Consider the following 25,091-nt stretch of genomic DNA (forward strand, 5'->3'; position numbering starts at 1 on the left):
CAATGGTGTTCCCCAGTGGAAGTGACCTCTTTCAGCAGGATAATGCACCCTGCCACACTGGACATATTGTTCAGGAATGTTTTGAGGAACATGATGAAGAGTTCAAGGTGTTCACAGTTTCCCCAGGATCCCAAGGTGTTGAACCTCCAAATTTCCCAGATCTCTATCCAATTGAGCATGTGGGATGTGCTGAACCAACAAGTTCGATCAATGGTGACTCAACCTCGATCTGCTTCTAACATCTTGGTGCCAGATACCACAGGACATCTTCAGAGGTCAATGTGGAGTCGATGACTCGGTGGGTTGGTGGTGTTTTGGCAGCACACGGATGACCAACAGCATATTAGGCAGGTGGTCACAATGTTTTGGCTCGTCGGTGTATGAATGGCTTTTCTGACATCGTTAACTTGCTCGCACTTGTGTCTTTGTGAAAGTCTTGTAGACGTGAGCTAAAATGGTAGGGTTGCTTCAGCAAATGCGTTTTTATCTCACGTTTGTTGTTATTATTATTATTATTATTATTATTAGAGCAGTAACCTTTTTAGCGCCACTTGTCAAACATTTAATTTCTGAACGAACTGCCGCCATAAAACGTTGCCAGATTCACGTTCATCTGTTTCAGATAAAACTGACTCTGCATTTTGCACCACTCACTGGATATTTCATCTTGAAAGTGTACAAGAAGCAAATTAATATAATTTAGTATCAAACGTACAAGAAGCTACTTAATAATTTTACAAAAATGTCACCACAGGCACGTCAAGTCTTTGTCAGTGCTCTCTCTCTCTCTCTCTCTCTCTCTCTCTCTCTCTCTCTCTCTCTCTCTTTCTCTCTTCTCTCTCTCTCTCTCTCTCTCTCTCTCTCTCTCTCTCTCGCTCGCTCTGTGTGTACTTGGCAGTTAAATAATAAATCTCATGTTCACATTTTATGCAAAATCAGTTTATTTTTATTTTTACTCAAGGTTGTGAACTTCATGTTCTCAGATGGAATTTGATTACAAAGCCCAATTAAACGCACTTCTCACACCTCTACCTGATCACACGCTCACTAAGACATGCACAATGAGCTGAATCATGAACTACTTACATGATGTTCTACCTTTGGAATCTGATTTGTTTGTTAATGCCCTGGCAACAGTCAGGATCATAACAGAGGTGCTAATAAATGTAAACAGTACATCATGTTTTGTTTTCCCCTGACTGATTAAAAACTTGTGTAAAGTTGATTGATTTATTGTTTCGATAATGACGCGCACAAGAAAAACAAAGCCACACTGTTTCAAAACGATCACACAAAGACATTTGTATAGACACAGACTAAATGTAATGCTTTTCAAAAGGTTCCCGATAACAATAATCAAGTGCACTGTTAATTTCCTCTTGAAAAGTGAGTGTTTGTGATTGTTGATGGAGCCATTTTGAGATTTTAGAGAGTATTTGTGTGTGTTCTTGCTGAATGTGTTTGTGTGTCTGTTATTTAATTAGACCTCTTCCTTGTGTAAGTGCATTACGCAAGCGGACACTTGACAATCCGATGAGACCGCCAGTGTTAGTTGATGTTACACATTCATATGAAACCACCAAATGCACAGAGTCACTCGTTTACACCTGAGGAAGGAGAAGTGATCATAAAACATATTAAAACAAGGATTAAAAAGAGGAAAGAGTGATTGTGATGGCGTTTACAAGCTGTCAAATATCGGGTTATGGTCGGGTTAAGGTCACTATTTGGGTTTCTGAAACATTCGGAATAACCCGTTTACATGCGTGAGCAGAGAGAGTTACTCCTGTATACATGGAATTTGTAATCAATTGGCAATATCCCGATGTAAACGGCGACGCACGGTTAGCGTCTGGACGTAAGGACAACCTTAAGACGCAATATGCGTCATTTCCGATTCTTCTTCCTGTATCCAAAGACAACAACAACAGCAGCAGCACGCGGATAATGAATAGTTCGGGGCAGATAGCGATCGCCTTTGTTTGCGCTTTCCTCCTCGCTCCAAAAGTGTGGTGCTGTGCTGCGTCTCGCCATGTTTACCTCTACTTCTTGTTTACTTCCGGTATACTGCACGCGGGTTTTTGTATGCGCCGTCTCCACTCAAAAGACCAAGATTCCTTGCGAATAGAACATGCGCAGAACACAAATCAATGTTCCTTTTGATGGGGATATGCCGATACGCGTATACATGACCAAATATTCGGGTTAGAAAAGGGGTACCCCAGGGATCATATCCGTGCTTTTAAAAACCGGGATATGAGCATATTCGGGTTTTTGCCGGTGTTTACATGGCCGTGCGTGACCGGGTTATTGCTAATATCCCAGTTTTGAACGGGTTATTGGCTGCATGTAAACGTAGTCACTGACATAATTCAACCGGTTTCAATGACATACAGCTCAGAGGAAACATTGAACTTTGTGCTCTTTATTTCTGCACAGTAAGATAAATACTGTATATAGTCATACACTCCACAAAAGTCCTATACATTGTCAACTTGATTGCAAAATGCATTGCTTTGAACTGCAGAGTCGTATGTTCAATGATATCTATCTATCTATCTATCTATCTATCTATCTATCTATCTATCTATCTATCTATCTATCTATCTATCTATCTATCTATCTATCTATCTATCTATCTATCTATCTATCTATCTATCTATCTATCTATCTATCTATCTATCTATCTATCTATCTATCTATCTATCTATCTATCTATCTATCTATCTATCTATCTATCTATCTATCTATCAAAAACATGCATTTCACTTATGATATTTAGTTAATTTGCTAATGCTTTCAGCTATGAATAATATTGCTCTGTCCAACACATTTGACCATGTTTAAAGGAATAGTTCACCCAAAAATTAAAACATAAATTGCTCATCCTCAAGACTTTTGTTCAGTAATTGAAGATTATGTCGTTAAGTAAATAAATTTACGATTATTTGTGTTCTGAAGATGAACGAATGCTTGTAGGTTTGGAACGACATGAGGGTGAGTGACTGATGACAGAATTTACATTTTTGGATGAACTAACCCTGAGCACAGAGATAGCACAGAAAAAAGTGTCAGATTTTGTGTGTGTTTTTTGTTAATGGACTGATTATAGCTTTCTGAACAATTTGTGTTTTAAGAGGCACCATTTCTGTCTTAGAAAAAGCCTGTGTATGTGCGTGAATGCACACTAAAGTGATGGTAAGATGAATTCCTGGTGTTTCAAGTGTGTCTGAGTGCGTAAAAGGCATTCTAAATGTTTTTTAGTCATGGTGCCAAATGGAAACACCACAGGCACTCCAAAATGAGCTCTCTAAACCCGAGTGAGAGATTCACTGTCATTCTCTCTTTCTCCTCTTGTCTCGCTTTCCTCTTAAGTCATCTCAACCCTAATCTTAACCTCTCGTCATCCTGCTCTTCTCTTCTCCTCTGTGCCACTCCACAGATTTTTTTCTTTCCATTCTCACACTCTCCTCTTTCACTCTTTAATTTATCCTGTTCCTCATCTTTTTCCGTTCACGCTCTTTGAAAAACTCTTCTGTCACACTGAATTCTGTTCTGACATAGAAGTACATTATATGTCTGTGGATATAAAGATTTACATGAACTCTCTCTCTATATATATATATATATATATATATATATATATATATATATATATATATATATATATGGTAATAGATAAAACACACACACACACACACACACACACACACACACACACACACACACACACACACACACACACACACATATATACTAGAATGGTAATAGATAAAACACACACACACACACACACACACACACACACACACACACACACACACACACACACACATATATATACTTTATATATATACTTTATATATATAAAGTATATATGTGTGTGTGTGTGTTTTATCTATTACCCCTCTTGCCTTAACCTAACAAATGGATACACACACATAGACACACTCGCAGGTTACAATAAATGTCCAAACACTGCCATATTTCTCAGATACTATTAACGTCTTTCTTGAGAGCCATTTAAATGTGACGGCAGGGAAAATCTTACTTCCCTTAAGGATGGACACATGCTGTAATTATAGCTTACTGTTCATTAAAGAAATAGTTCACCCACCAATAGAAATTCTCTCGCCCTTTACTCACCCTCGTGTCATGGTATGACTTTCTTTCTTCTGTGGAATATAAGGCAATGTTAGGCAGCATGTTCACAGTGTTCTTTTCAGTACAGTGCAAATATAGCATGACAAAAGTGCTCTCTAACCTACGAAAAGGATGTAAAAGTAACTTAAAATTGATTCATTGTTATTCTTACTTCTAGTTACCCATCATTTGTCATAGTTTCTAATTATTCTTACACATGTACTGCTTGATATTCTTCCTGGTGTTTATTAAATATTATTTGATCATCTTTCTGCATCCCACATCTTTGTTGGTCTCTTCACTACGGCTACCCGTGATAATATTCCCAGTCTTCTGAGGCAATATGATAGATTTTTTGAGGAAAAGAGAAACAATTTCAGTCATTATTCACTGAAAATTCACTGTAGCCAGATATCATCTCTGCATGCACATTTTCAAATTTGACTGTAAAGATAACACAGTTTCTCACACAAAGCTCTATTGCATGTCTTCACAAGACTTGATACTTTGTCATGGTATTTTTATTATGCCTTCTTGTGGCTTGACAGCCACCATAGAATGATTCTTTCAGAGGGATGTTTGGAACACGAGGATGAGTAAATGTAGACAGAATTGTCATTTTTGGATGAACTATTCCTATAATAATGAAAGAAAGAAATTAAATAAGAAATCTCTAGCAAATGTGTCCCATCAATGTTTTGAAGCTACTTGAAACTAATTTATACAGATTGCTTATGTATTTCATGGCTTGGCTTCATTCAGTTATTTGCTCTATATAGAAAAAAACGATATAAAGAACAAAAGCTAAATCTACAAGCAAATATCTATGTGTATCCATGAGCACCGCCAGCTTTCCCAGCTGTATTTTAGCCAAAACCACAGTCACACGTCTCACACACACTAGAGGAGAGCTGCCGTCCCTGCTGAGCTGTTCGCGGTCTGTGCCAAAGTCCATCTTTTAGCCTTCCCATCAGCCTTATAACTCTCAAATGAAGATCAAACTTGCTTTTGAAGTTTGTTGGAGACAATTTCTCTAATGTGCAATAAATCCTATATACTATGTTCACTTTTTCCCCACAGAAATGTTGGAGTCCAACAACCTTCTCACTTTTAATGGATTGGCCAACAGCTCTGCCTATCACACCTTTTTATTGGACGAGGAGAGAGGTCGGCTTTTTGTGGGGGCAAAGGACCATGTGCTGTCCTTCAACTTGGTGGACATCAACATGGACCAGCAACTGGTAAGAAAAGGGGGTTAGAAGAGCTATTAAACCAATTTTGGTGGTCATTACTGCACATAGGACATCATTCAAATGAAATTGCTGTAGAATTGCTAGTTGTAGGGATGTGCAAAGCAAACTCCACTGCCTGGTAAGTTGTCTGAAACCAAAAACATTGCTCACAGAATCTGATTTAAAGTGTGACAGTTACTGCCTTGTAGGTTATTGTTAGATATGATGAATTTCTTACAGACACTGTGTTTTGAAAGCTGATTAGATTAGAGTTTACGCAAATTTACTGTATGTTAAAGCATGTTAAAGCTGTCAGCACTCTAAACCCTCTCAAGGACGCTGTGTCTCTCAAAATTAATCTGTTTTAAACCACCACTGTTAACAAATTGAAGCTCAAATATTTCATACAACACATAACACATAAAAGTTCTATGTAAAATAGATGTACTTTTAGTCTGTCTTTGTCTCTTTGTTTCTCTTGTTCTCTCTCTCTGCCTTACATACAAACACGAACACATCAGCACACAGGGGGATCTGTTTCTAGCTAAAAGAGTATGAATATTTCAGAGTAAAGCTGTCATACTGATCACATAGAGTCTGGCTGAAAGCTGCTATCCATTCACCTGGATAAATAATGAACAAAATAAACACAGCGAAGTACAGACAAACGGTACCAGGGCAAAACCACAGCCCACTTTAGCTTATATACTTTATAAACATAACCTTCACAGAACAAAGATAACATAAATGTTACCATATGAAGAAATGCTGGATATATAAGTTATCCTAAAAAAATGTTCTTTAGTCAAATATCCTACGTTATAAGGAACATTTCATACAAGACATGCTGTTGCATTAAATAATAATAATAAATAAATATCCCCACAAGCATAGTATTACCAGAAATATTTGATTTTGTGGGGACAATTTTTGGCCCCCATGAGGAAAACAGCTTATAAATCATAGTAAATTATGTTTTTTTGAAAATGTAAACATGCAAAAAGTTTTCTGTGTGGTTTGTGTTTAGGGGCAGTGTTAGGTTTAAGAGAAACCTAACAAGGATAGTAATAGCAGTACATTTTGACCGTATGGGGACATTTTTTCTGTCCCCATGAGGAAAACAGCTTATAAATTATACTAAATGAAATGTTTTAAAAATCAAAAAATGCAGAAAGTTTTCTGTGATGGGTAGGGTTAGAGTAGGAGGATATAAGGAGGATGTGTGTGAGCATGCGTGCGTGTGCATGTGTGTGTGTTTAAATTGAATATCTTATTTTATGGAGAAACATTTCCATGACCACTGAAAGAGGATCTAAAACAAAAACGTGAGTCGAAATTTTTTATTTTTGTCAGGAACAGTTACATCAGGGTCAAATAAGGGCAACATGCCATTTGCACGCTACCAAAGAAAAATGTTCTTCTTCCATTCAAACTTCCAAATAGAGAATGCTCAGTATTATACAGACAGTACTCTCTCTCTCTTTGTCTCATTCAGAAACACATTTTCACTCAGATCTGGATGTAGTTTCACACGTTCAAATCAAACAGGAGCTATATTAGAGCACACTCAACTCTCTCCAGCCACAAGGAGAACGTAACTCGCTGTGACAGCAGTCCCATAGAAACCTTGTTTTTCCCCACTAATACACTTCCATTACTTTTTCCACTGAGTCCCTCTCACACGATTCCTAAGATTTACACATCTGGAAAGTTTTTTGTTTTTTTTAAAGAAATTAATTCTTTTGTTCATAAGGATGAAATAAATTGATAAAAAATGACAGTAAAGACTTGCATCTGTTACGAAAATAAATAAATGCTGTTCCTTCTATTCATAAAATAATTGTGAAAAAAATAGTTTTTTTGAGCAGCAAAACTGTTTTCAACATTGATAATAAGAAATGTTTCTTGAGCAGCAAATGTATATATTAGAATGAGTTCTGAATGTGTGACACTGAAGACGAGAAATGATGCTGAATCACAGGAATAAATTATATTTTAAAATATATTCACATAGAAATGTTCTTTTAATTTCTAATAATTGTTCAAAATATATTTTTTTTTACTGTATTTTTGATCAAATAAATACAGCCAACCCCAAACTTTTGTCAGAAAAAATTTCTTGAGATGAACATACTCATTGTATTTGACTAAACATTGTATGTTCATCTCAAGGCATTTTTTTTCTGACACTCTCTAAAGTTTCATGACCCTGGAATATTCCTGAATCTACTGCAAATCCTAACATTATTTTTGTTTGTAATGTTTCCATTTTTTTAATTACTATGTTGAGAAATAAAGTGTGAAATAAATTATATTATATGTGACCCTGGACCACAAAACCAGTCTTATGGGTATTTTTTTTTAAATTAGATTTATACATCATCTGAAAGCTGAATACATAATATTTCCATTGATGTATGGTTTGTTAGGATAGGACAATATTTGGCCGAGATACAACTATTTGAACATCTGGAATCTGAGGGTGCAGAAAAATCAAAATATTGAGAAAATCGCCTTTAAAGTTGTCCATTTCTATTGGCGATAGTGCTGCATCCATTCACAAAAATAAATGTTTTATATATTTAAGGTGGGAAATTTACTAAATATCTTCATGGAACATGATCTTTACTTAATATCCTAATGATTTTTGGCATAAAATAAAAATCTATAATTCTGACCCATACAATGTTTTGTTGGCTATTGCCACAAATATACACGTGCTACATAAGACTGGTTTTGTGATCCAGGGTCACATATAGTTAAATGAATATATTATGTAATTATATTGCATTTCAAACACTTTATGAAGATTGCTAAATTCGTTCCAAAATGGTTATCAGTGGCATCAGTAAACAGTGACCTTGATGTGTGTGTGGCACGCTGGGTACTTCAAATTGTAAATATGTTTCTGCTAAACTTGTTGCTATGCTACATAGCATTGAGTGAACTGCTGCTGCATTAGATTTTAACCTTTTTTTAGTGTGAAAATGTGTTGTATTTATTAGCTATATTCTCTGAGGGTTAGACAACCAGAGCATAGCTAAAAAAAAAAAAAAAAAAAAAAAGAGATAGAGTTAGATTATACAACTAGAAGCTTCCAACAAAAGATGTCCCTGTATTCTTTCCCCTTTAACTTTCTCTCTCTTTCTCTCTCTCTCTGACTGGTAGATATCCTGGCCTTCTTCACCTTCTCGACGAGATGAATGCAAGTGGGCTGGGAAGGACGTCCAGGTAAGTGCTTTTCTTTTGCTTTTTTTCTTCTTCTATCCTCTCTCTTCTGTCCCCTCCACAACCCTGAGATCTGTCGGATAGACTTCACTGATGCATTGAATTGCTTGTTTGTCTGCAGCATTCCACTTTTCACTGGTTCATCTCTCATATATTTCTCTTTTTAGTAAATTGTTTACTGTATGTGTGATATATAAACAAGATGAAACTATAAAAATGCATTATGCACAAGAATTGTGCACTTTAATCTTAGTCAATGTTTCTTTTACCAAAAACAGTAATAATGATTTCCCACCCTCCCACTGACCCCTAGAATCTGGTCTTAAAGTCATGTTTGTGACTTTTTGCCAAACCGTTCAGAAGTTATAAACAAAAAGAGCCATTTTATTTGATATCTCCTGACCACTAGGTGACACTGTGCCGAAATTGTTTAGGTAGCCTCCGGTCATGGTTGTCATTACACAAACAAAGTTTGGTCAGAAGCATTGCTGAGATATAGCCTAACGTCCATTTTGGCGTGCTCTTTGTCAAATTTGTTTGTGTGTTACTCGAGAACAGTTTGACAAATCAACTTGAGTAAAATTTTCGTGAAAATCTGAGCAATGGCCTAGGAGGAATTTGAAAAAGAAAGAATTGGAAAATTCGAAATGGTAATTTCTAGTTATTAGCATAAACGTGAGTGCAATTTTGGACAGTTGGTGGCACTAGATGGATTGAGTTAGAAACTCCAAATTTGCTAGAGTGACAAATCACACTGTCCTCTATTTGTGTGCCAAATTTCATAACTTTCCCACAAGCGGTTCTATGGGCGGCCATAGATTTCCAGAGTGGAAGAAGAAGCAGCGGAATAATGAGAACACTAACGATTATAATAGGTGCTTATGCACCATTGATGTTTGGCCCCCAATTACATTTTAAAATCCATTAAATTGGAAAACATTTATTTCAAATTGTAATCATATTTCACAGTTTATCTGCTTTACTGTATATTTAGTCAAATAAATGCAAACTTGCTGAGCATAAGAGACTTCTTCAAAAACAATGTCTACATAGTACATCAGATTTCAAAAGAGCAAAATACCCTTTTTTTATTGAACGTTAATGTAATGTTTGAGATGGATCCAAAAAAAACAAAACATGATTAGTTTGCTTTTGACAGGAACCTCTCGTTCTGAGAAGGTAAAGCTGAGCTTGTCTGTCATCCATCTTTTGCTTTCACAAACAGTGTTAACAGTTTCTCCCACAAGATCAGCTCAGCAGATGTCAATGAAATAATGAAAAAAAAAAAAAAAATCACTGAATTGTGGGACAACGGTGTGTAAACACTTTCCAGGCATAGCTAGCATTTGCTCTCATAAATTCCAATGCAGATCCTGCCCGAGGCACTGCCTTGAACATATAGAGCTATAGAAAGCAGCACTCGGCCCTGTTAGCATCATAAAGAGACCATACGGTTGGTTGGTTCTCAATGGCGCTTATTTGAATTGCAATAACATGCATTGTGTGAGATTTTGATGTAAACATGTCTCGATGAATAGCAGGGTACTCACTGAAAGATGGCTTTTATGTGAACGGAGGGGACCCGGTGAAAAGAGACAGATTGACTGAGGCTTGTTTGAAGTGAAGTGGGACAATGTCAATTTCAGGCCCTTTTGAGGGACGAGGAAGGCAGAAAACTGCTGGTTATGTTGAAGGATCTAAGCCGCAATTTGTAAGAAACAAAAAAGGAGTGAGATCAATGCTCATCATGAGACACAAGTCTTCACAAAAACATCCATTTCTGTTGGCGGCAGTGCAGCATGTTAGGTCAAATTGTCTCTGGACTCTGAAATAAATAACTTATTTTTAACTAAATTACTATATATTATATTTCATTTCATTTTATTACATTTCATTTCATTGCATTACATTTCATTACAGATAGTAGAATTGATGAAGTAGAAGAAGAAGCCAGATCTTTGAGTCACGTATTATATGTTGTCATACTTTTCTTTAAACCTTTTCCACATCAGATGAGTCACTTCAGTCCGTTCCAGATGAGGCTTGCTCAGACACGTGGCTTTAACACAACTGAGGAGCTTCTGAACACACATAGGCAAAATCCCAACACACACACACACACACACACACACACACACACACACACACACACACACACACACACACACACACACACACACACACACACACACACACACACACACACACACACACACACACACACACACACACACACACACACACACACACACACACACTATCCCTGAGAGTACAGGCCACTGGGGAGCTCTGGACGCCCATAACAGGATTTCCCTGCAAATGCACTATACACTCTGATGAAAAACAATTTCAGCTGTTGTAATATTTTCCTTTTAATGAAGCGCTTTGTGGGAGTGTGTTGGTCAGCTGTGAGCCTGTGCCGCTGTGTGTGGAATTCTGCTGCATGTGTGAGAGAGCAGGATTTTGATGCTTACAGACATTACATCCTTTTGCCACAATAAACAGAGGACTTATTCAATATTATAGGACTAGAAATGATTGGTTTAGTCCACAGATTACATTGTAACAAACACATGGTCATGCAACATTAACCTATGTGTGGGCTATATAATATTGAAGGTGATCATTTGAAAGTAATTATTTGTGGATGTATGAAGTCATTTCCCCGTCAAGTTCACACAGGTGTCCTAGCAGAGTAATCACAGGTTTAGGTCAGTACATTAACTATGTCCCACTAATTAGATTGCAACCAGAAAAAAGTTTAGGATTTTTTTTAAAGATTTTTTTTTAATGTTTTTGAAGGACAGTTATACTCACCAAGGCTCTATTTATGTGATCAAAAATACAGCAAAATTAAAAATAATAATTAAAAATTCGTACATTTTAAAATAACGGTGTATTTTTTTTTTTCAGGATTCTTTGATTAATAGAGTTCAAAATAATTTATTTGAAATGGATTTTTTTTTTTTTGTAAAACATATGAATGTCTTTTTAGTGTCACTTTTCATTCATTTAATGCATCCTTGCTGATTAAAGTATTGATTTGTTTGAAAACATTTTCACTGACAACAAACTTTTATATATAATTATATATAAAATAATTTTTATATATACATTTTTTTCTTTGCTCTAAATAAATTTGATTTGCTTTTTCTTTGCTATTTTGTAAACAGCTTGTAAATCAAACCAAATTAAGTGTTTCGAAAATCTAAAAATGCAGAAAGTTTTGTGTGATAGGTAGGATTAGTGGCAGGGTTATGGGATAGTATAGATGGTTTGTACAATATAAAAATCATTACGTCCATTGGAAGTCCCCATAAAACATAAAACATAAACATAAAACGCGTGTGTGTGTGTGTAGGCGATAAGCTGTCTGTGTCTGTTGCCATTTGTTGACACAGATGGGATGTGTTTATTTATCTGAGAACGCAGTGACGACTGTGAAACAAGAAATGCTGGTGCACCACTGATTTAGTTTGCTTTTCTCTCTGTCAAGTTCAAGACCATTGTTTTGGAAGTTGCTGTTGGTAACATATTGGCTATATCAATATAAATGCTGTTTTCTGATCATTAAACACAATGTTGATGTTGACTCTTTCTCTCTCTCTGCAGAAGGAGTGCTCTAACTTCATAAAGGTTCTGCAGCCGTTTAACCAGACGCACTTGTATGTGTGTGGAACAGGATCCTTCCATCCCGTCTGTGCTTATGTGGAAGTGGGCAAACGCCCGGAGGTAAACTCATCACATCAGTTAATCTTTCACAGTTTATCAGCTGTTCTATTCGGTCACATTGTTATGTGACTTTTGATTATTTAGCAGTCACAGATAAGACCATAAAATTTATCATAAAATTTCTCCTCCCTGTTAGCGAATCACTGAATCACTTCAAGAAGGGTTTTAACAATGAAATGGGAGCGAAATTTGATGAATGTTTCATTGTGGATTTGCGTAAGATTGATTGTGTGCTTGTTTCTTTCCAGGACAACATCTTTCGGCTAGGGTCGTCAAACTTTGAGAATGGCCGTGGAAAGAGTCCATATGACCCCAAACTGCTGACTGCTTCCATGCTGATCGGTGAGTGTGTGAGGCAATTTAATCTTCTGCTTAATATTATTCAATTTAGTGTAATCCCGTAATCCTGTATTAAATGTATGGTAATTTGACCAGACATTGAAGTCACATTTGCGACCAAAATTTAATTTAAAGGTTCTTAAAAGGGTTGGTGATGTATTTTATTCAAACTATAAATTGGAATGATACGTTCTTCACTTTTAACATGGGTGGTGTAAATAGTCACATGACCCCATTGCCCCTCTGATAGATGTTTATGTCAGATCCATAAAATGAAGCAAGTAATAGGTTACTATGTAAATAAATCAAAGGTAAAACGTAAGACCAGTGGAACTGAAAACACTGAAACACTGATAGTGGTATCTGACTGATTCAATAATTATATAATAATTTATTTTACTATATTTATTTACTCTGGACTTATTTCATCATTTTGTGTTCATTTGTATAATTTCTAATAATAATAGTAATAATAATATAAATTCTTATAAAGTATATATAAAGTGAATATTACTATAATTTTTTTTTTTAACAATATATATTTAAAAAAATATTTTAATATAAATTATTTTTCCTACTTTACTATGCTTTACTTCACGTCAATTCACGTTACTTCACGTTACTTTACTTTAGTGAGGTCCAAGTACGAATCCACATTGAGAAAATCTGGGTTTCAAAATTGTATTTAAATCAAGCGTAGCGTCAGTTCTGGCAGGTCACGTTAGTCAAGCTCGCATCAGCTGACTCTCAGCTGATCCACGTCTACCTATAGGAATACGACGCCTATCACTGTATACATATATAAGCTCATTCAGTATTACCAGCAGCTATCGCGTTTCTCAGGAGCTAATTACCCTTCTCCATCCCCAGCTCCTCCTCTCGTCAGTCAGGATTTGGCATAAATATATTCTCGAATCATGTTGTACTTTAAAATCTTGAATTTATGATATCTGCTATACATTCATGTTGGTTCTGTTCTGTTTACCCTAAGGGGGGTTATTGCTGCTCTCCCTGCTCTTATCCATGCTAGGCTGCGCAGGGAGTTCTTGCCCAGAACAGAACACTACCGCCAATCCAAACTGTATGCTAATTGTCAATCAGATTTGACGATAGTGGTCCTGACAGAAATCTGGAAATAAGCAGAAAGTTCCATGACTTTGAAAAATATTTAAACAGTAATAATACCTATAATTTCTGAAATTCATGTATAATTTTCATCTCAACCTGTAATAAAAGAGAGAGTCAGAACATGTTTCTCTTCTCAATAGCACTTCTGTTATGCTTCATTGAGCTGGTTTATTTAGCTCTCTGAGAAATTAATTGAACTATAAACAGAACATAAAGAAGATTTGGTTAGTTACTGTAGCGACAATGAATAAACATTCATTATGTGTGTGTGTGTGTGTGTATGTTTGGTGTGTGGCAGTACATAATCCTGAGTGTGTTTTGCTTTGGTTCATGTGTTACAAATTGAAACTCAACACCCTTGATTAATGGTCTCTCTTCAAGATGACCAGTGCAGACTGTTCCTCTGGTTTAGTGCTCTACCTACAGAGCGTTATACTGTTAAATCTCTCGTCTCAGATTAAAGGTCACTTATGATGACACACACACACACACACAGTCCTATTCTCTCACACCATCCCTGAGCGTGAAATTGCCTGTGCGTGTTGACTGTCACACCTCTTTGAATCCTCACCTGAGCCGTTATTAAAGTTTACAAAACCCAGATTGAACTAGATCCTCCCGCTCCCGTCTCCTGATATTTTATTCTTGCCATCCACTTTGAACTCACATTAACCCTCCTGAATATGAGTTTTAATTGGCTTTTTTGATCATCAGATGGGGAACTGTATGCTGGGACATCAGCAGACTTCATGGGCCGGGACTTTGCCATTTTCCGAACTTTAGGCAAGCACCATCCAATCAGAACGGAGCAGCACGACTCCAGATGGCTCAATGGTGAGACATGCAAAAAACACATTTACACACAGCACTCATTACTTTTTATATATTTAAAATGAATGCAAACAAATACATGTACTTGATACACATGCATTACCGTTACTATTTCATTACAAATCGCTGTTTTATTTTTACTCAGAGGTCAAATCCAAATTCCATAAAATTAAATTAAACATAACAACTTTAAAGGAATGGTGAACCCCCAATATACAGAATTAAATATAACAACTTTAAAGGAAGGGTTAACCCCCAATATACAGGGCATTTATATAATTTTATCACAACATCTTGATAAAAATAATATTTTATGCTCATGTTTTGCATGAACTACCCACACAAATGTGCAGTTATATGTGAGAGAAACAGAGAATTCTTTAACTAGAAAAACTGGAATTGATCTGAAAAACTAACTATACGTGTGCTAACATGTATGTGTGTTTGTGCAAATCTGATGGAATTAGGATTATATACCAAATAGCATCATTCATTTCCTCATACTACTTCTTTTTTTTATTTTTATTTTTTTAAAGGGATACTCCACTTTAAAATCTAAATTCTGTCATCATATACTCACCCTCATGTTGTTTCAAACCTGTATGAATTTCTTTCTTCTGCTGAACAGAAAGGAAGATATTTAGAAGAATGTCAGTAACCAGACAGTTTTTGGTACCATTGACTTCCATAGTATATTTTTTTTCCTATTATGGAAGTCAATGGTACCAAAAACTGTCTGGTTACTGACATTCTTCTAAATATCTTCCTTTCTGTTCAGCAGAAGAAAGAAATTCATACAGGTTTGAAACAACATGAGGGTGAGTATATGATGAAAGAATTTTCATTTTAAAGTGGAGTATCCCTTTAACTGAATTAGAGTAAATGAATGCCTTTGCCTCCAGTGAACATATTTTGCGTCATAGTAGCGCGTGTGTGTGTGTGTGTGTGTGTGTGTGTGTGTGTGTGTGTGTGTGTGTGTGTGTGTGTGTGTGTGTGTGTGTGTGTGTGTGTGTGTGTGTGTGCTGCAGATGTGGTGAGCTGACTGTCTATGTCACTGTGAGTTAGTGCCACAGTGCTGGTGATGTGAGCTTACAGTATGTGATGTGGCTGTTGGTTCTATGTGAATAAAGCAATAACCCTGAATACTCATGAAAAACAGGCTGTGAAAAGCTGGGCACTGTACACTGTAAATAGAGCCTACAGACGTTGAACATCTTACGAACACACACACACACACACACACACACACACACACACACACACACACACACACACACACACACACACACACACACACACACACACACACAGTGCAAAAGTAGATTTGAAGAGCCAGATTCATTCAACTATACAATATAAACAATAAAATTTTAATTGCAATGTGAATAATCTCTTGTTCATTGGTCTGTACTAGTTTTGGATAAATAATTTTTGCTGTATTATGTATTTTTATACTTTAGTGTTAATGCGTTGTTTGTTGTCCATCCAGATCCTAGATTTGTCAGCGTGTATCTCATCCCAGAGAGTGACAACCCTGAAGATGACAAGATCTATCTGTTCTTCAGAGAGAACGCCATTGATGGGGAGCAAATTAGCAAAGCCACACACGCCAGAATCGGACAGCTGTGCAAGGTACACAGACTCTTCAAAATAATATATTGTCTGCCTCATTTTGTGATACGAAGCTACATCAGCTCAAAAAAGGAAGTTATTTCAAACACTCGACTGATGTTATGAAGAGAGTATGGAGTAAAAACATGTTATTAAAGGGATAGTTCACCCCAAAATGAAAATTCTATCATTTACTCAACCTCAATTTGTCCCAAACCTGAATTAATTTCTTTGTTCTGCTGTAGTTTAAAGGAAGATATTTGGAAGAATGTTTGTGACCAAGCAGATCTCGCCCCCCATTGACTACCATAGTAAGAAAAAAAAATACTATGGTAGTCAATGGGGGGGAGAGATCTGCTTCCTTGTATATCTTAGAAGACTGGAATGATCAGTTCTGTTTCAACTTTGCCCCAGATCCACCCTAGGCTCATTGGAAAAACACCTCTACCTACAAATCCCTCTACCTACATTTTCGCAAAAATACATAAGCCTACAATTCACTGAAGTTTCCAGCTGAAATGAACTATATGGCAGTAAACCACCAAATACTTTTATTCCTTTTCACACAAATTATGATTACAGGGGCAGATTATCTATCAATAAAGACTTATGTTTGTGCGGTTCCATACGCAATACTACTGTATATTATGACCTCAAAACACTTTTCCCAAAGCGCATGATTTGTAAGCTAATATGCTCTTGCGATGCGGACTCCCATAAAACAGGAGTCATGGCAATAGAGATCAGAGACTTGCACTGTAAAAGCAAGATAAAATGGCATGCTTTGCTTCAAAACATGGTTGCTAAGGCAAATATGTTTTTTTTTTTTTTGCCTCACATTTGGTTTAGTTTTGTGACCTTATTTTCAAACCTGATAGAGAATTAACCCTTCAGTGCCACTCACTGGACATTTCATTTAAGAACTGCTGATACGTACAACAACTAACGTAATAAAACGTTGCCATATTTGCGTTTATTTGATAAAGCCTAACTTGCTTTAAGCACCACTCACTAGGCACTTTGAAAATATTACGCAAAGTTATATCATTTAGCAAAAATGTCACCGCAGGCATTTGTTTAATTTGTACACAAATAATAGCAAACAGTATGAGTATAGAGAATGAATGCGGCTAGCATAGCTCCGATAATTTGATCTAGGAAGATTTCCCTATTGAAATCTTTGACATTTTGATTGCACACTTTGTTACAGTATCTTGGTGGATTTGAGCACAAGTCTTATTCTCAAGAGAATAATGTAAGAAACAGAAGACTGCTTCCTTTTAATTTCATTATCTAGGGAAGATGATTAGAATATTAACAAGATCTCCTATTTGATTTGTCTTTGCTGTGATAATGCATACACACAAACCTTTTCTGAATTTCCTCTTATTCTCATAGTGTCGAGACAGGTAGCAGGATGGCCAGAGCCAGTGTTTTTGCATTAGGCTTCAACTCTGCTGTTTTGCGGCCTTGCTTTTTACCCCCCACCGTGAAACTTAAGAGATGCCTAAAATGTCACAGGAGCCGTCAGGCAAGAAAACAAAGACTCCTCTGTGGAGAAAATGTGAGACTTTGGCAGACTCGCTCAGCTCAAGTGCGAGTCTACCGCTTGAAGCGGTAGAAAGGTGTTCTCAATTACAGCTCGCTCGGTATTCCGGTATGACTGGAATCCTCCCTTCACCGTCGCAGACAATTGTCTCATTATGCAGAGTGTATGTTTAGTTAATGCAATGCATTTTCCAGCCCTGCTAATTAGAGCTGATCAATCCAAAGCAAGGGAGACTGTTTATATTGCTCATGTGTTTCAAATGCCGACTGCCAGGTTTTTGGTGTAAAACGTGTGTGTAAATGCACATGCACACACCTCGTTGGTTTAAATGTTTTCCTTTTTAAATCAAGCTGCCAAAATGACTTGTTTTGTTCTTGCCCCTCTTTATTATGTAATAGAAGTTAATACATTAGCGCAAGGCTGGTTGTTTATTTTTTATCATGTGAATGTCTCAGTAGAATGCTGTAATCAACACTTTCCACAATTCGTTAATCTCAGCAGCTGTAATGGTAAAAATGTTGTAAAAGTTTTGAAAATTGTTAAAAAGTATCTAAGAGACACAGGGGCTTTTATTTCTAAATGATGACAGTTTTTGATGTAAAAAATCTTGCATTATGAAATGAAATTCATGAACACTTTAATCACATTTTAATAGAAATTGAGATATTTATCGTGTTGATGGTTGCCCCTGCTAAGGAAATTTTATGGCCATTTTTGTTTGTGCTCCTGAAATGAATGAAAGGTTACACTTTATTTTGGTAGTCCACTTTAGACATTCTACTAACTATAAGTAATTTTGCAATTACTTGTCAACTACCAGTCATTAGATTAGTAGTAGACTGTCTACAACAACATGTCAACTAGCTTTAATTAATTTGCAACTACGTCAACTAACTCTCTTTAGAGTATTAAGTGTTAGTAGACTGTTGGGGAGCATTAAAATAAAATGTTAGCAGATATTAAGCAGACAGTCTACTAATACTCTAATGACTGGTAGTTGACATGTAATTGCTAAGTTACTTATAGTTAGTAGAATGTCTAAAGGTGACTAAGAAATTGGACAGATGCTATTCTGAAAATTCTACTCTATTCTATAAATCTTTAAGACTTTTTAAATGTTTAAATGCAGTTGTCAAGTCAAAATTCACCTATATGTATTATATGCATTTCTTTGAATTTCCTAATTTGACTTCCTTAAATTTAAATCTCAAAACTAGTTCAAGCATCCCTGCCTATAGCATCATGACCTTAAGTTTTGCATGGACAAGCAACACTCACATTTTACTCAGAAAATGGAAAAAACAAAACACGAAATATGTTTGATACAAGTTGGTTTTCATTTGTTTTTGACAGAACGACTTTGGGGGCCACAGGAGTTTGGTGAACAAATGGACCACCTTCCTGAAGGCCCGTTTAATCTGTTCCGTTCCTGGCCTGAACGGCATCGACACACACTTTGATGAACTACGTAAGTTACCCATGCTATGACAATACCTTCATCCTTTGCTCTTCGGCCCTACTTCGACGTATTTAGTTGACCACTCACAGTTGCCTCACTGATATTGTATTTGATCGTTTCCAGAGGATGTTTTTCTCATGAGCTCCAAGGATCCGAAAAACCCTATTATCTATGCTGTATTTACAACATCCAGGTATTAAAACATCCAATTTGCACCAAATTCCCATTTCCCACCAAGCCTGTCTGCTTATTCTGTCTTTTTATATTCAAAGCTTGATAATTGTGTCTTAAGTCCCTAAAGGTGAACCTGTGAAAAAACTCATAATTACTGTTTCTCGGGTTTACAGTAACATCTTTAAGGGCTCAGCGGTATGCATGTACAGTATGGCAGATATCAGGAGGGTGTTTCTGGGCCCGTATGCCCACCGAGATGGACCCAACTACCAATGGGTACCATTTTTGGGTAGAGTGCCGTACCCAAGACCTGGCACGGTAAGACGGCTAATCAGTGCAGATACCTTTGAACAATTTACTTTTCCAATGAAAGTGAATTGCCTGCTATGATTTTAACACACGTTCTCCTGGATGCTGACAGTGCCCCAGCAAAACGTTTGATGGTTTTGAATCAACAAAGGACTTTCCTGACGACGTTATCACATTTGCCAGAAGCCATCCGGCCATGTACAACCCAGTGTTCCCCATCAATAACCGTCCAATCATAATCAAAACTGATGTTGACTACCAGTTCACTCAGATAGTGGTGGACAGAGTCGAGGCAGAGGACGGCCAGTATGATGTCATGTTTATCGGCACTGGTGTGTAGTTTTTTTTAAATAATGTGATTTATTTGATTTTTTCAGCATGTGCTTTATGTAAAACACAAGTTAATCATCTTATTTTTCTACCATAGACATGGGCACAGTTCTTAAGGTGGTTTCCATCCCTAGAGGAACATGGCATGACCTTGAGGAAGTCCTGTTGGAAGAGATGACTGTGTTCAGAGTGGGTTTATAGTCTATTATACGGATTTATTTCTAATAGGTTTAATATTAGGATTGATTTTCATAGAAAACAATATACTGTACATTCTACGCTGTAGCGTTTCCCCACCAAAACACTCTAAAGGCACTATTTATAGACTTCAATTTTCCCCTTGTTCATACTGAGAAATATTTTGTAATAATTTGGTGATAAACAATATGAAGTACTTAAAAAAACCACATCTTTTTACAGGAACCAACAGCCATTACTGCCATGGAACTCTCCACAAAGCAGGTGTGTATTATTAGAACTTCAATCAACTCATCTCTTAATGCAATAAAGGTGGTGAAAGCAGCTCTTTATAAGTGGCGGCATTGAACATGATTCTATTAGGCAAGACTGAGCAACATAATTAGTTTGATAGGTGAAGTGCAGGGAACAGAGTGAATCTAAAATAGCCTAAACAGTCTTAATACTTTATAGTACACAGGTGCACATGGATGGATGGATGTAGATAGATAGATAGATAGATAGATAGATAGATAGATAGATAGATAGATAGATAGATAGATAGATAGATAGATAGATAGATAGATAGATAGATAGATAGATAGATAGATAGATAGATAGATAGAGGTGTAAAATACTTGAGTAATTTTCTTGATTACTGTACTTAAGTATTATTTTGGGGGATTTTTACCTTACTTGAGTACAATTAAAAATCAATACTTTTACTTTTATTTAATTACATTTTTTAAGAAAAAAAAGTACTTTTTACTCCTTACAATTTTATTTACAGTCAAAAAGTACTTCTTTTTTGGAGATCACTTCATTCTATTTTCCCTTGCTATTACCAAACCAATTGAATTGCGCTGATGCCCAGTTTCTTTTAAATGTTATTTATTCTGCCAATGGGATTCATTTTCACATTCCATGAAGTTGGTCAGACATGTTCATTGGTCTTTTGGAAGTGATGTCATGTCACATCTATTACCACAATGCACAGCACATTGACCTGGAAATTAGAGAAATTATAACAGTCAATCAGTGGAAGAAAATGGAGGAAGAACGTGATTCAGCTGCAAACACAGTCCAAAATCAGCCACAGGATCAAGAGCACCCGTGGCCGTACCTTAGCGAATTCTTTTCTTTTAGTGGTAAGCATGTTTAGTGGATTGTTTAAAGCATGTTGCATACTGGCATTAGTTAGTAGTCTGATTATAGTTTGATAATTAAATACAATTAAACACAAACAGTTCTAAAGCAGGATAAAACCTTGTATGTGGTTCATTCACTTCATGTTTTTAGAGATTAAAAGCTTAAACAAGAATATAGTTTTCATTCTTGCTGTTACTTTTACTTCTTTAATACTCAAGTACAATTTTAATGTGTTACTTTTTTACTTTTACTCATGTACGATTCTGGCCAGATACTTTTACTTTTAATTGAGTAAAATTTTCCCTCAGTACTTGTACTTTCACTTGAGTAACATTTTTGAGTACTTTTTACACCTCTGATAGATAGATAGATAGATAGATAGATAGATAGATAGATAGATAGATAGATAGATAGATAGATAGATAGATAGATAGATAGATAGATAGATAGATAGATAGATAGATAGATAGATAGATAGATAGATAGATAGATAGATAGATAGATAGATAGATAGATAGATTGATTGATTGATTGATTGATTGATTGATTGATTGATTGATTGAACAAAATGGGTGATAGATCATGATTTATGCATGGAAACCATTTACTCACATATTAAGACCCACTAGGTCAGGTGACCTCCAGAGAGCAGAACTATAGCTTTGCATATTTGTTTGGTTTTTAAAAAAAAAAAGAGTGATCAGCTAAGATAGCATTGGGTGTTTTGTAGGAAAATTGCCAATGCCACACTGCATTTTGTTGACAGAGGTGATATAGACCGACCAGATTTATCATGTACCAAAAAACCCCAACACAGCTTTCAGTCTTAGGCTGGGTCACATATACACACGTTGCTTGGCTTCAATCAACATTACGCAGAACAGGGTCTGCTGTCACAGTCACTCACAGAACACGGCAACATGAGGTATTGCCATTAGAGGCCACACATACACACACTGTCACTCACACCAGCTGTTTTTTTACAGTCAGGACTGCAGCGTGAGCTCTCCTTTAGACAGTGTGAATAATCAAACAGACACTGAGAGGTTATCTGAAGCGATACATTATTAAAAACCTGCGTACAAGCCCAGAGAAAGTTCCCGTATCCTCAGTGTATCCTCAGTGAATCCTCAGCTATCACACCAGCACAGACCGTAAAAACGTTGCCGTCATTGTTTCAGGGATGTCTCAATCGCTCTACTCTATCTTTACAGCAACAACTCTATCTTGGATCCACCATTGGGGTTTCTCAGATGCCTCTGCATCGCTGTGATGTGTATGGGAAGGCATGCGCCGAGTGCTGTCTGGCACGTGATCCTTACTGTGCCTGGGACGGCTCGCAATGTTCCCGATACTTCCCAACTGCTAAGAGGTACAGTGACGAACACAGAAACACTACAAAGTTGACCCAAGATGAAAAGATGCTCCTTTCCACTGAGTTTTGTGCTGTTGTTTTTTTACAATGAGCATCTGAATTCCTTTCAGATTGCTAATATACTTTAAACCAAAAGCTACTGTTTTTTGTTTCAATTAAGTTTAGTTAACATTTAGTTTAAATTAGGTTTTAGTAATGCCATGCTATGTTTAGGCTGCATCTCAAAGCACAACATGCAACACAGCACTGCAAACTTAAAGGAGTATTTGGCAGTGTTATTTTAGTAATATTTATTTACTATTTTAGTATTTATTAATATTTTGAATTAGCTTTTTGTTTGGGGTTTTAGTTTTCATTTTATTTTAGGTTTTAATAGTTTTATGTGATTTTTGTCTTTTTCAATAGTGTGTTTTTTATATTTAGCTTAAATTTATTTTTATTTCAATTAGTTGGCAAGGAAACATTTCTATTTATTCTCTTTTAATTTTACGTTATCTAATATTTGTATTAATTTATTAAATTAATTAATTTAAAATACATTTTTAAATGAATTAAAATTAAATAAATTAACGACAACTATTTTTTAAAACAGTTTTAGTTAACAATAACAACACGTAGTTGACACAAAAATTAACACCAGAATGAAAATTCTGTCATAATTTACTCACCCTCATATCATTACAAACCTATATGATTGTCTTTCTTCCATGGAACACAAAAGGAGATATTTAGTAATGTGTGAGCTGCATAGTCTATACATAAAGAAAAGAAAATATCTTGACTAGGGACTGGCACAAAAAAAGTACATAAGAAGTACCAAAAAAGTCTTCTTAACACTAGAAGTGCCAGAATTCCATAACTACTAGAACTGCCGCAAGCGGTCATTTTGACCGCTATATTCCAAACTCTATATCTTTAATGATAAATACCCAATTGAGAGATTAATGCATTTATTGTATTAATATGTCTTTAAAAAACAAAACAACACCAAACTGTACATTTAAACAAGTTTAATTATACATTTATAAATAAATAATATCCGTAGATGTCCTGAACAAAATGACGGAGTAGCCCATATTTGTTTACACAGTTCGATCGCGTCGCGCCCGCCGACACACACACACACACACACACACACACACACACACACACACACACACACACACACACACACACACACACACACACACACACCCAACCATATTCCAGTATTGCAATTGCAGCCTGTTCATTATAGCCACAATAAAATATAATAATAAAATAGTCAACCTAACATAAAAATTCCACTGCTCTGTTTGTAGCCTAGTAGGCTAGCCTACAATTCGTACCATTTTGTGCATGTGAAGAGGATGATTTTTTCCGTCGATATTGGAACGTGAGTGAAGTACAAAGCCTATAATAAAGAAATAGTTTACCATCCAAATACATCGCAAATGTTGAAACATTTTGATTCTAATTAGAAAGTTACGTGAGCCTAACGCCGCTTACTTTCACTTTCGCTTATAACGCATTTCATTTTAGCTTGTTTATAGTTATTTTTTCATTCTTGTTCTGTTCTGAATATCATTACATTTAAATGATTTGTTGTTGAATATGTTTAGTGTATTTTTAACAACATTTTATTGTTGTGTATATTGGTATAGCCTATAATAATACCGCGAAATTCCGTGCGGTCAATACCGTCTATGGCCGAAATAGGTAAATATGTTCATTTGTTTTTTTGCCTTATGTGTAATTTATATGAAAAACATTTTAAATGAAAATACAGACACTTTTAGGAAAAGTCAGGTACCAGCAGGATTGTATTTATTTTTTCAACAAAGTTATTGCAGATATAAAATTCAAAACGGTCAAAATGACCGCCATGGCCGTTCTAGTGTTAAGCCATATAATAGGTTTGTGGAAGGAACAAACCAATATTAAAGTTTCAGATTTTTAATTAAAATATAAGAAGTTTCTCAGCAAATACTGACTTGAATTTCTATCTGTTTCTCTCACAAAGCTATTGTACTGTATGTCTTAGCACGCATGTTGCATGCACTATATTTGTGATTCTTACTGTATTTTTAATATAGAACTTTAACAGCAGAATTATTTTATTTTTAAATTCTTTTTTTTCCCCTTTTTTGGATAAACTTAACCTCAATTGTACTAGTATATACTTTCCAATTAACCAAATATAGAACATTAGAAGTTTTGAAAGCACTTTTCACAATACATATCACTTCATATTTTACTTCTTGAACTTTTTTGAGGTGTCCATCAAAGCCTCATTGGACTTCCCAGCTGTCCATTGTAGAAACTCTTCTCCTTTGGGCCGTCAAA

General features: G+C 35.9%; 1 protein-coding gene across 1 annotated transcript in view; it reads left to right on the plus strand.

The window, feature by feature from the left end:
- Positions 1-25,091, plus strand: part of sema3ab (sema domain, immunoglobulin domain (Ig), short basic domain, secreted, (semaphorin) 3Ab) — a 40,936-nt gene that overhangs the window by 9,177 nt on the left and 6,668 nt on the right. Inside the window, exons 2-14 of the mRNA XM_082181798.1 lie at positions 5,224-5,384; positions 8,544-8,606; positions 12,216-12,335; positions 12,584-12,677; positions 14,517-14,636; positions 16,123-16,265; positions 19,147-19,261; positions 19,376-19,445; positions 19,600-19,744; positions 19,848-20,067; positions 20,163-20,254; positions 20,486-20,527; positions 22,606-22,763. Of these exons, the coding sequence (XP_082037924.1) occupies positions 5,224-5,384; positions 8,544-8,606; positions 12,216-12,335; positions 12,584-12,677; positions 14,517-14,636; positions 16,123-16,265; positions 19,147-19,261; positions 19,376-19,445; positions 19,600-19,744; positions 19,848-20,067; positions 20,163-20,254; positions 20,486-20,527; positions 22,606-22,763 (1,543 nt within the window). The remainder of the gene's footprint in view (positions 1-5,223; positions 5,385-8,543; positions 8,607-12,215; positions 12,336-12,583; positions 12,678-14,516; positions 14,637-16,122; positions 16,266-19,146; positions 19,262-19,375; positions 19,446-19,599; positions 19,745-19,847; positions 20,068-20,162; positions 20,255-20,485; positions 20,528-22,605; positions 22,764-25,091) is intronic.

Source organism: Leuciscus leuciscus, assembly GCF_965113295.1.
Source record: "Leuciscus leuciscus genome assembly, chromosome: 10".
Classification (NCBI taxonomy): Eukaryota; Metazoa; Chordata; class Actinopteri; order Cypriniformes; family Leuciscidae; genus Leuciscus; species Leuciscus leuciscus.